The sequence below is a fragment of the Anopheles bellator genome, chromosome 1, assembly GCF_943735745.2.
Source record: "Anopheles bellator chromosome 1, idAnoBellAS_SP24_06.2, whole genome shotgun sequence".
Classification (NCBI taxonomy): domain Eukaryota; kingdom Metazoa; phylum Arthropoda; class Insecta; order Diptera; family Culicidae; genus Anopheles; species Anopheles bellator.
The window spans coordinates 33,969,830-33,978,378 of record NC_071285.1 but is presented as its reverse complement, the minus strand read 5'-3'; the positions used below and the strand labels follow the sequence as shown (position 1 = coordinate 33,978,378).

At 40.2% G+C, this 8,549-nt stretch overlaps 3 protein-coding genes across 5 annotated transcripts; 2 read left to right on the top strand and 1 right to left on the bottom strand.

The window, feature by feature from the left end:
* Nucleotides 1-1,617: 1,617 nt before the first annotated feature.
* Nucleotides 1,618-3,517, top strand: LOC131215469 (uncharacterized). The gene is made up of 10 exons (XM_058209859.1): nucleotides 1,618-1,808; nucleotides 1,888-2,026; nucleotides 2,092-2,225; nucleotides 2,358-2,457; nucleotides 2,520-2,612; nucleotides 2,684-2,867; nucleotides 2,934-2,981; nucleotides 3,059-3,152; nucleotides 3,222-3,340; nucleotides 3,408-3,517. The coding sequence occupies exons 1-10, from the start codon at nucleotides 1,618-1,620 to the stop codon at nucleotides 3,515-3,517; spliced, it is 1,212 nt and encodes a 403-aa protein (XP_058065842.1).
* Nucleotides 3,518-3,730: 213 nt separating this feature from the next.
* LOC131215021 (protein arginine methyltransferase NDUFAF7 homolog, mitochondrial) lies at nucleotides 3,731-5,467 on the top strand. The gene is made up of 4 exons (XM_058209395.1): nucleotides 3,731-4,083; nucleotides 4,149-4,820; nucleotides 4,879-5,058; nucleotides 5,142-5,467. Exons 1-4 carry the CDS (start codon nucleotides 3,970-3,972, stop codon nucleotides 5,325-5,327), a joined length of 1,152 nt encoding a protein of 383 aa, XP_058065378.1. The 5' UTR covers nucleotides 3,731-3,969; the 3' UTR covers nucleotides 5,328-5,467.
* A 188-nt stretch (nucleotides 5,468-5,655) lies between these two features.
* LOC131211183 (arfaptin-2) lies at nucleotides 5,656-8,067 on the bottom strand. 3 transcript variants are annotated; one of them, XM_058204567.1, is made up of 4 exons: nucleotides 7,984-8,046; nucleotides 7,061-7,899; nucleotides 6,867-6,974; nucleotides 5,656-6,802 (listed from the first exon to the last, which is right to left on the bottom strand). In XM_058204567.1, the coding sequence occupies exons 2-4, from the start codon at nucleotides 7,886-7,888 to the stop codon at nucleotides 6,707-6,709; spliced, it is 1,032 nt and encodes a 343-aa protein (XP_058060550.1). In that variant the 5' UTR covers nucleotides 7,889-7,899; nucleotides 7,984-8,046; the 3' UTR covers nucleotides 5,656-6,706. The 3 variants fall into 3 exon arrangements, with proteins under 3 accessions (XP_058060550.1, XP_058060542.1, XP_058060560.1); XM_058204559.1 differs by having other exon boundaries at nucleotides 7,061-8,067; XM_058204577.1 differs by having other exon boundaries at nucleotides 5,656-6,780; nucleotides 7,061-8,067.
* Between the last annotated feature and the right edge of the window lie 482 nt (nucleotides 8,068-8,549).

Sequence of the window (8,549 nt, the reverse complement as noted above, 5' to 3'; positions counted from 1 at the left end):
AACTGCTCTTAATTGCTTGCTTGGGAAATGTTAAAATTTACATAGTGTTACGTTGCTATTTTATCCTATTGTGGATTGTGTCCGGATGCTGATAAAACTGTATCTTAATTTTGTTTTCCGCCTTGTCATATTATTCTTCAGACACGTGTTACCTGAACACCCTTCTTACTATTATTTCACCACCAGTGAGTGGTAATTTTCATTCGAGAACCATTAATGGTAACTTTCCTTGATCGCGGAATGTGGCCCAACTGGAAATTGGACAGTGTAAAATGGTAATGACAACGAAAGAGGGTTAGAACGGACAAACTCTACCTCTGTGGAACCGGAGAAGGGGTGCACAACCATGCATTTTAATAGATTCCGAACGCAAACATTTCCGTCGGATGTAGTTTTCCTGCATTGGTAACGTAAATGAAGGGTGACGGCTGGCCGTAGCGAAAATGGGGGACGTTTATTGATAGGCGGGTAAGCTTGGATTGAGCACGAGCATGTTTACTTATAATTATTTTTTATCCACCAATGAAGGAGATAAATGTTTCTTCGAACAAATCGGTAATCTTCTGGTTTGTGAAGTGCATATGTTTGTTTTTGTTTGACACAAAAAGATATTGCTCGTTGTACGGTAAAAAAGGGCTTTGTTTGGAAAAGCATGTCAGCTAATTAGTCAATTTTAAGAATTGTTATACAGAGCTGCATGTTGTTGCTTAACTCTATAGTGTTAGCAATGATTAAAGTAGAGTCCATAAATTTGCACAACAAATATCCTGCTGTTAAAAACAATGCTTGTTGCACTAATATGTTGCTTGTAATTAAAAGAAAGCTGCATTATTTCGAAATTTTGCGAACTTTATTTTAGGAAAGTTATCAAACGAAATGCCTGAAACGTTCAAAAAGAAGGTTAGCTTTGTCAGTCCCATTCCTGCAGGACAGCTACTTCTACTTCGTTGTGGGCTCGCTACAAGAGTCGATTGCGGCACGCTATCTTATTAGAGGCATGCAAACCGTTCGAAAACACAATCAATGTTGAGATAATGTTTATTACATTACCAGTCACGAAAGATACAACAAGGCAAATTTCAAAACGCATCGCCTTTTCCCCATTTTAGTAGTTAAAAGACCACGAAGGAAGTTCCAAATGGTACAGAGGCTTGCGAATCTTAGGCGAGTGATGTCAAGGCAGTTGCATAAAAAAATGAAATCTCGCGAAATTGTTGGACCATTGAAATATAAAATCCTCATAAACTATCGTTTAAGCCAGGCCATCGATAACAGTACAATTAATGGTATCAAATATCTTGGAGCAAGGTGCAATAGTTACGGAAGGTAAAATAGTGAATAGTTGTTGAAAATTGCGTTCCACAAATGTAGTTGTTTCGGCAATCCTACTAGTCGGCAGCATTACCTCCTGTAGCTGTGTTCGCGTTCGTTTGCATCTACTTTTTACATCTATCTACGAACGTCAGTCGCGTTCAAACTCTCAACGATTAATAAAGCCATCTTGATTCCTCGCGCAACCGTTTAAATTTCCAACAATGATGCACGACGAGCATGTAAAAAGTAATTTCACTTTACAGATGCTTTTGGGTCACGGTGCTTTTGGGATCGTTTGCATCGATGACATTCATTCTATTGTTCACGATCGACACGTACGAGGAAACGGTCAGTGTAAATCCCGATACATCCTATCTTCACTGGAACAGTACTTTTCCGGCAATTTCTATTTGTTACGGCAAGGGACGAACGAATCAGTTGACAAACTTTTTGAAGCAACATTGGATGAGTAGCAATTTTACACCCTCCAAAAAGTACGTAGTTTTATTTGGGCCATTTCTTCGAGCCGTATTCTCGAAGAGGTACACCGAAAAACGTTGTTGCTTTTTGCAGTGCAGCATACTTATGGACAAAAGTGGCTCAGACGTACCTATTCATCAGTCCGAATGCCAACATTGACGAAGATAATAACATAGTTTGTGATGGATTCAATAGTACGTGCAATTTAAATTTGGAAGTTATGAGGAATGCGGTTTGTATAATGTTCTGCTTCGGTCGTGGTCTTTCTTTTGTTTTGACCGTCAACTTGTTCGATAGTTTTTTCCAACAGATTGCAAGGAAGTATTTATTAGTGTTAAATACAAAGGGAAGGCGTACGATTGTGATCAACTGTTCAAGTTTTCTCTCACCGAAATGGGAAGCTGTTTTACCACAAACAGTATCTACAATCAGTGAGTACAGTACTCGGTCTTACATTCCCTCTGTGTACACGATTGAGGGAGCATAATAATAAGAGCTACTGAATATTGTTTCTTTGGAAAACATGTATGACCATTTTTTAAAAGATAAAGTGTTTTTTGCAGTGGCTTTAATTTCGAAACATTACCGTTGAAGTTTAACTTTTGGACCAGGAAGAGAAGCTTAGAATTTAGCTACAAAAATCACGATAGCATCAATTATATGGTAAAAAAAATTATGCCATCGTTGCGGAAGACATAACTAATTGTAAAGTTGTTTTGCTACAGATGTATATTCATAGCCCGGAGGATTATCCGAATTTCGTTGAATCTTTTTACACGCTCAGAAAATCAGGTATTGTTTCTCAGTTTATGCTCCAGGTAAGTGTCCCAGAGTTCCCGTATGTGTATTCCTTTAAGTGCATTGTTGTTTCAAATTTACACATGCTCAGGTCACGGAAACGTACAACCTGCCAGAAGTAAAAAGCGAACCAATTGAAAAGCGGAAGTGTAGATTCCCCGAAGAAATGCTTACACCATCGATGCCTTACAGTTTTTCGCAATGCTTTCTTTACAACAGGATTCAACTTGAACTACAAATGTGTAACTGTACCATACCGACTGCACCGAAGGAGTGTATGAAATGAAATGTTCTGTGCATTCTGGAAACATTGTTAACTTCTAAAAGAGTTTTCTTTTCAGATGAAAGATTTTATTGTGATTTTCAAGGGCTTTTATGCATTATAAAAGGTGAGATGCTGGGATATTTATCCATGAATGTCTTAAGGGGACTAAATATGTTAATGAGTGCTTCCCATGGCTTACAGCAAACGTAAAACAGCTCACCAAATACTCCCATATCGATCACGAAGACTCCTTCTGCATGCAAGCTTGTGAGTCGTTGGAAATCAAACTGATAGGGTTAGTCATTTGTGAAGGCTCTATTTAATGTTTGCAAAAGAATTCATTTATAGTTTGTTTATATCGTAGTGAGACGTATGAGACCACAAAGAGTTCCAGTGAACCAGGAAAGGTTATTTTAGAAGTACTAAACACTCCTATTTTCCGTTATCAACGGCGTGTTGTACGGAATCAACTAGATTTCGTAGGTAAGGTATTTTATCGTATATATGTGAACATAAATCAACAAAGGTTGCATTTATTATATTTTTTCAGTTTCTATAGGAGGTATTGGAGGACTGTTTTTCGGTGTTTCGTTGATAAGCGTTATGGAGTTTGTGTATTCTGTGTTTTTCAAACCATTCTATTTGAAAGTTCGAGTTTAGAAATAAAATTTAATTAATCAAAGAACAGTTTATATGTCTCGTACAAAAGCCTTCAGAAATTTTTCTATCCGAAACGGTTAAATTTTGTATTTTAAATGTTACAAATGGCTACTCTTCAAGCCGTGTTGCTTCTACAAACCTTGGCCTATGGCAAAACAAATGTCACAACAAAAACATCTTCCGCAGCTTTCAAACGGCATAAAATGTATTCGATTCGGAGGAGTGCAACACTGCTGCTGAAAAATTTGAGATCGGAATCTACTTTCAGCAAAGGAAACGGCCCATCCCGATGGTTGTGCTATAAGGCTGTCAACAGGCGGGCCATAACGGAATTGAGGAACCTTCGTCGCGGCCCTCCAGACGCAAAATGTGATGGTTCCAACCAGAGATCCCTAACGGAGACGCTCCATGCACGTATATGGGCTACGGGTCCGATTACTGTAGCTTCTTACATGAAAGAGGTCCTATTAAACCCTCATACAGGGTATTACACCACAAAAGATAACGTGTTCGGTGATGAAGGAGACTTTATTACCGCCCCTGAAATCGGGCAAATTTTTGGTGAGGTACGTTTGAGCAATGGAAGAACAATAATTCAATAATTCTCACGCAACCCTTGCTATACCAATAGCTGATCGCTGTATGGTGCATAAATGAGCTGCAAAAGTTCAACTATGATGGGCAGATTCAACTAGTCGAACTTGGTCCTGGTAAAGGAACTCTTATGCTCGACATGCTGCGAGTTTACGAGCGTTTCGGTTTTTCGACGGAGCGCATCAGCGTGCATCTAGTAGAGCTGAGCCCCCACTTGCAACGGGTTCAAGGTGAACGATTGTGCAACGGTCAGGTTGAACGATCCGGACAGAGTGAATCATATGTTCAACGTGGAACAACCGGAAATGGCGTTAACATTTTCTGGTACCCAGATATCGTAGAATTGCCAAGAGGATTTTCCATCGTGATTGCGAATGAATTCTTCGATGCGCTGCCGGCGCATGTATTCTGCAAAGAAGTTAATGATGATGGTGGTCCGGGGTGGAAAGAGGTTTTGATCGACATCAATCCAGATGCAACTGTGCCGAGTTTCAGGTTTATACAATCTACCAAAAGGACACCATATTCCGTTGTTTTTGGAAAACGATTCCACGATAAAGCGCACCTATTGCAAGATCGCAGTCGGGTCGAGGTGTCGTTCGAAATGGAGCAAATAGCCCAGAACATAGCGAACCGTTTCGCCGATAGTGGTGGCTTTGGTCTTATCGTAGACTACGGTCACCATGGAAACAAATCGGATACATTCAGGGTAAAGTCAACTTTTTGTATGGTCTGTGTACCATTTTAATTTTGTTTAATTTTTCTAGTCTTTCAAATCCCACAAGCTACACGATCCTCTCGTAAATCCAGGCGATGCAGATTTAACGGTGGACGTTGATTTTGGCTTCCTCAAATACTTTTTAGAGCAGGATGATAAAGCTTTCACTCTGGGACCGGTAGGACAAGGAACATTTCTTTCGGCAATGCAAGGTTCCAAGCGGTTAGAGGTAAGATTAAGAGTGAATAAAAAAACCTAAAGAAACATGGACAAATTTAAACGCAAATACTATCGTATTGACCATCGTTGTAGGATTTATTGCAGTCAAGCACTTCCCAGGAATGGAAAAAGTCGTTAATTGCCGGTTATGAAGCGTTGACAAATCCAGCCAAAATGGGAGAACGTTTTAAAGTTCTAGCCGTGTTTCCTGCTGCACTAAAACAACATCTTCTAACAGGAAATAATGTGATTGGATTTCGTTCACAGGTAATGGAATGAAATTCTCGAGGCATGTGTTTTTGTAGCAATCGTTCCAATCCATCAGAAAACCGTAGTCAAAGTGCATTGTTAATTTTGAAATTATGAAATTCTTTTTCAGTTTCTTGTGTATTTGAAAATACAGAAGCTGCAAATGCTAAGTTTGTTTTGTTTTTCTTTTCTGCTCAATTGTTTTTATTGAACATCTTTAATAAAGCTTAAACTTGCTTTAAGCAAATTTCGTATTCTCTCTGAGAAAACAAATATTCCTACGAACATTTGATGACAATTTGAATCGTTTTGTGGCTATAAATTGAATGGAATGGTTTTTAACAAAAACAAACTTCGCCTCCTTTGAGTTGGAGATCCATTGTCCCATTTTTATTTATTACATTTCGAGAAGCTAGTTACATTGGATACATACAAACGATACATTGGAATATACGAAAAATAAAAAGTATTTTCCCCATGGCTTTAATGCCCAATATTCATCTTTACTATTCAATCCATACAATCACCATTTTTTGCAGCTTCGCGATTCCCATAATAACTATCCCTGGTACTGAGTCCCTGCTATTTCTTACCTTGCACCATTTGTGACGTTTTATGTATCTTCGACGAGTGTAACGCGTGTTTGGTGTGAATGTAGCGATTTCTACGACTGGTGTTTTATTCGGTGTTGTGCGATTCCGAAAGATTTTTTATGGTTTGCTCAATTATTACCCTGAACCTGCAACAAAATTAGTTCATTCATTCGCATTCGACGAACTTGCTCATGCCGGCATTGTAAGCTGATCCGCAATTATACCTGCAGATCTCTATTGCTCGCAAAACCCCCCGTCGTTTGACTCACTGCCTTATAGGTGCAAGGTCGGTTACAAATAATTATTGTACCACAAAACGAAAGACCATCATACTAAAAACAAATAAATGACTAGGCTACAGAAAATCTCACTGTAAATATCAAGCGTTACTCAAATTTGTCAAGCAAAAGCAATAAGATGGAGGAATTCAACTTCTAAACATTTCTTAACAGTAACGGCGACGGAATCGTGCAGTGTGTTAGTTCGTTACACATGTTGTGTTACAGTGTGTTACACATCCCTTAGGTGCATTGCGTTGAAGAAAACGAAATAAATAATTATTCAATTACGTTAACCTAGAAGTGGAGTGACATACATTATTTTAAACTAACGTTTGAATCTCGTAAATTAGGAAATCTTCCGGTTTTTCATTCACACTGACACTTTCCAGTTGGCAATGCTAATCTCCGCAAACGCCCGCGTCGATGCGGTCCTTTGCTACATTCAATTACCCATTTGAGTATGACTCCGACTTTTGACCAACGAAAAAATACATTCAGCGGAATACTTTTAATGACAATGAAGTTAGTATGCGCATCAAACGCAGCGATTTGAACGTGCGACTATTACTGTTCCAGCCAGGAGCTTGTCACGGAATTGGGACTCTTGAGCTATAACGAAACGCAGAAGAAACTTTGTCTGAGATAAAGGAATCCACGGCTGCCGCTGCATACGCGGCACACCACGGCATACTCACACTTATGTTAAATTGCTGTAACGTCTTCTCGAGGCCATTCGCATTCCCAGCAAAATATGCGGCGATGGCGTTGTGGAAGAGTAGCAACTGTTTGTGCATAACCTTAATCTATAGAAAAACGTTGACAGTACAAAAAAATTAAGAAATCGGAATAAAACTGATGTCTTGAAAAGCTACAACCGCTTGATCCATACCCTGTTCTCCTCGAGAAACTGCATTTTAACCACGATGTCTGACCGCAGTTTCTCATACTGTTCCTTGCACTTTTCGTATTTCTTCTGCACTTCGTCGTTGGAGTACTTTTGCTGCTGCTGCTGCTCATTGCCTCCGCTAGTTCGCTGCTGCTCCAAGTCCACCCGGTAAGCGTCATACTCGACCCGGGCCAGTTCATATTGTCGAATAGTCAGCAATGTGTCCTCGATCGTCTTATTGCAAAGTGTATTGATGGACGAAATGAAGAAGTTCAGTGCGTTCAGCAGCAGCTCACCGTTCTTCGTGAGAATGCGCTGCGTTTCCGCATTGCGCAGGAACTCTTCCTGCAGCTCTGGGCTTTTCTGTGCCAAGTCGGAGAACGTTTCCGCCAGCAGGCTCTGCGTTTGCATGCAGTTGTAAAAGTGCGACGTGAACGCACGTGACAGACGCAGTATGCTTAGATACTTTTTCTGTGTCTCCTTCAACTGATCGATTTGGGCTTCTAGCTCTAGATCGACGGTACGCGTTGATTTACCCAGTTTCTCCAGCATGATCTGTTTGGTGCACTTGTATGTGGTGATGCTCCAGTTGCGGAACGTGTCGAGCTTCGAGGAACCGTTCTTGATGTACGCCGATTCATCTTCAAGGCTAACGGACGTCGGAGACGAAAGACTGTGATGGTTGCTTACGTTTCTCAGGGTCAGGGTGGTCGAGTGCTTTATAGTTTGCTTGGTTTGCTGCTCGGAACCCGTGTGCACCGTTTCGGTGCTGTCGTTCATGGACGGAGTGTTTTTCAGCATCTCGTGTATGCTCTTTTCGTTCGTGTTCATCTTCACCTCCACTGGATACATGCACGAGGCGTTTGTCAAAGGCGTGTGCCACAGTTCGAGACGAGTGCAAATCCCGTAAAACCAATGCTACGTACCTTTTTCCTTTAGATGCACTCTTTGCTGTCGATGAAAATTGGTAGTACGCGACGGTTTTTTCGTTTTGTGTATACTTCGCGACAAACGTCATTCTCCGACGGTTCCTTGCGATAATAAAACCCTTTAGCGCATGCGTTTTACGCACTGCCAGCTGTCTAGCACAGTGGGGAATTTGTATACAATAGGAGGACATATTTTGCTTCAGGAAAAATCTACATACTTTTTTCAGCGGTTGCATGCATGTGTTTTGATTAAATTCAACATTTAATGTGTCATGCGTTCGTATTGTGTTATCATTATTGATCGTCGTATTAGATGATGACGATTTATTATTGTTAAAATCCGTTATTTAAAACCACACAAACTTTTTAACTGATTTTTTTTCGGTGTGACAAACGCTTTCTAACGAGAAAATAATGAAATCACTACCATACATACATGACATGGCACAGGCTAAAAACTATTTTAGGAAAATATAACAAAAACCCTCAATTTTTGAAGTAGGTTTACGACCAGCTTTCCCCATAGTGCCTAACTATTCGCCGGTTGGAGGTTTCGGACAGTA